The sequence below is a fragment of the Trypanosoma conorhini genome (assembly GCF_003719485.1).
Source record: "Trypanosoma conorhini strain 025E chromosome Unknown Tco_14.4_contig_00046, whole genome shotgun sequence".
NCBI classification, from domain to species: Eukaryota; Euglenozoa; class Kinetoplastea; order Trypanosomatida; family Trypanosomatidae; genus Trypanosoma; species Trypanosoma conorhini.
The window spans coordinates 1-1,096 of record NW_021704120.1 but is presented as its reverse complement, the minus strand read 5'-3'; the positions used below and the strand labels follow the sequence as shown (position 1 = coordinate 1,096).

The 1,096-nt window shown below is 51.9% G+C and overlaps 1 protein-coding gene across 1 annotated transcript; it reads left to right on the top strand.

Annotated features, from left to right (window-relative positions):
• Positions 1 to 292: 292 nt before the first annotated feature.
• On the top strand, positions 293 to 859 carry Tco025E_01406 (large subunit ribosomal protein L31e; the record flags this gene model as incomplete). The annotated part of the gene is made up of 1 exon (XM_029368344.1): positions 293 to 859. The coding sequence occupies one exon, from the start codon at positions 293 to 295 to the stop codon at positions 857 to 859; it is 567 nt and encodes a 188-aa protein (XP_029231820.1).
• Positions 860 to 1,096: the final 237 nt, after the last annotated feature.

Sequence of the window (1,096 nt, the reverse complement as noted above, 5' to 3'; positions counted from 1 at the left end):
GGTGTGTTTTCCTGATTGATTGTTTCTTCTGTTGTTGTTTTTTATTTGAATTTCACTTAAACGCCTCATTAGTGAAGCGTGGGGTGCGAATCACGCGAAAATAAGTCCGGAGAGGCTCCCATATTCGCAGGTCATATCTGTTTCGGCAACCCATCTCAGTCTTTTACTTTGCGTTGATTTGCTCTTGCATAATGCTTTTTTTTCCCCTTTTCTCTTTTTTTGATTATTTTCCTTCCGGTAACGTTTGGGTTTTCTGACTTTTTTGTCACAATAGTGTCTGTTGTGGAGTGAAATGACACGTGCCGGCTTCAAGGGTAAGGTGCTCGGGAAGGAGCGCAAGCAGGCGCTGCTGGAGGCCCGCAAGAAGGCTGTTGCCTCGCGCAAGGCGCGTGACGACCGCCGCTGGAAGCGCGTGCTGGCGAAGATGGACTCGGAGAAGCGCAAGAAGTACCACGGCGTTGGCAATACCGCCGAGCACTCGCGCGTGCGTGGCTCCACTCGTGCCGCGCTGCGCAAGCAGACCGGCCGCAAGCCCGACAACGTCACCGTGGAGGCAACCATCCACCTGGCGAAGCTGCTCAAGAAGAAGACCTTCCACAAGCGCGCGCCCATCGCCATCAAGCGCATTAAGGCCTTCGTTGGCAAGCTGATGAAGACGAAGGACAACCGCATCGACGCCTCTCTGAACACGTACATCTGGCACAAGGGCGTGAAGGGTGTTCCCGGCCGTGTTCGCGTGCACGTGGAGCGCAAGTCTGAGACCCCTGAGGGTGGCAAGCGCAAGCACTTCTACACCATCATCTCCAACGTTCCTGTTGCCTCCTTCAAGAACCTCACAACGAAGGTGACTGAGCAGTAGACGTGTCCATGATTGCCTTGAAGCATGTCGCGATGGTGACTCACGGGTGTGTTTTCCTGATTGATTGTTTCTTCTGTTGTTGTTTTTATTTGAATTTCACTAAACGCCTCATTAGTGAAGCGTGGGGTGCGAATCACGCCAAAATAAGTCCGGAGGAGGCTCCCATATTCGCAGGTCATATCTGTTTCGGCAACCCATCTTAGTCTTTTACTTTGCGTTGATTTGCTCTTGCATAAT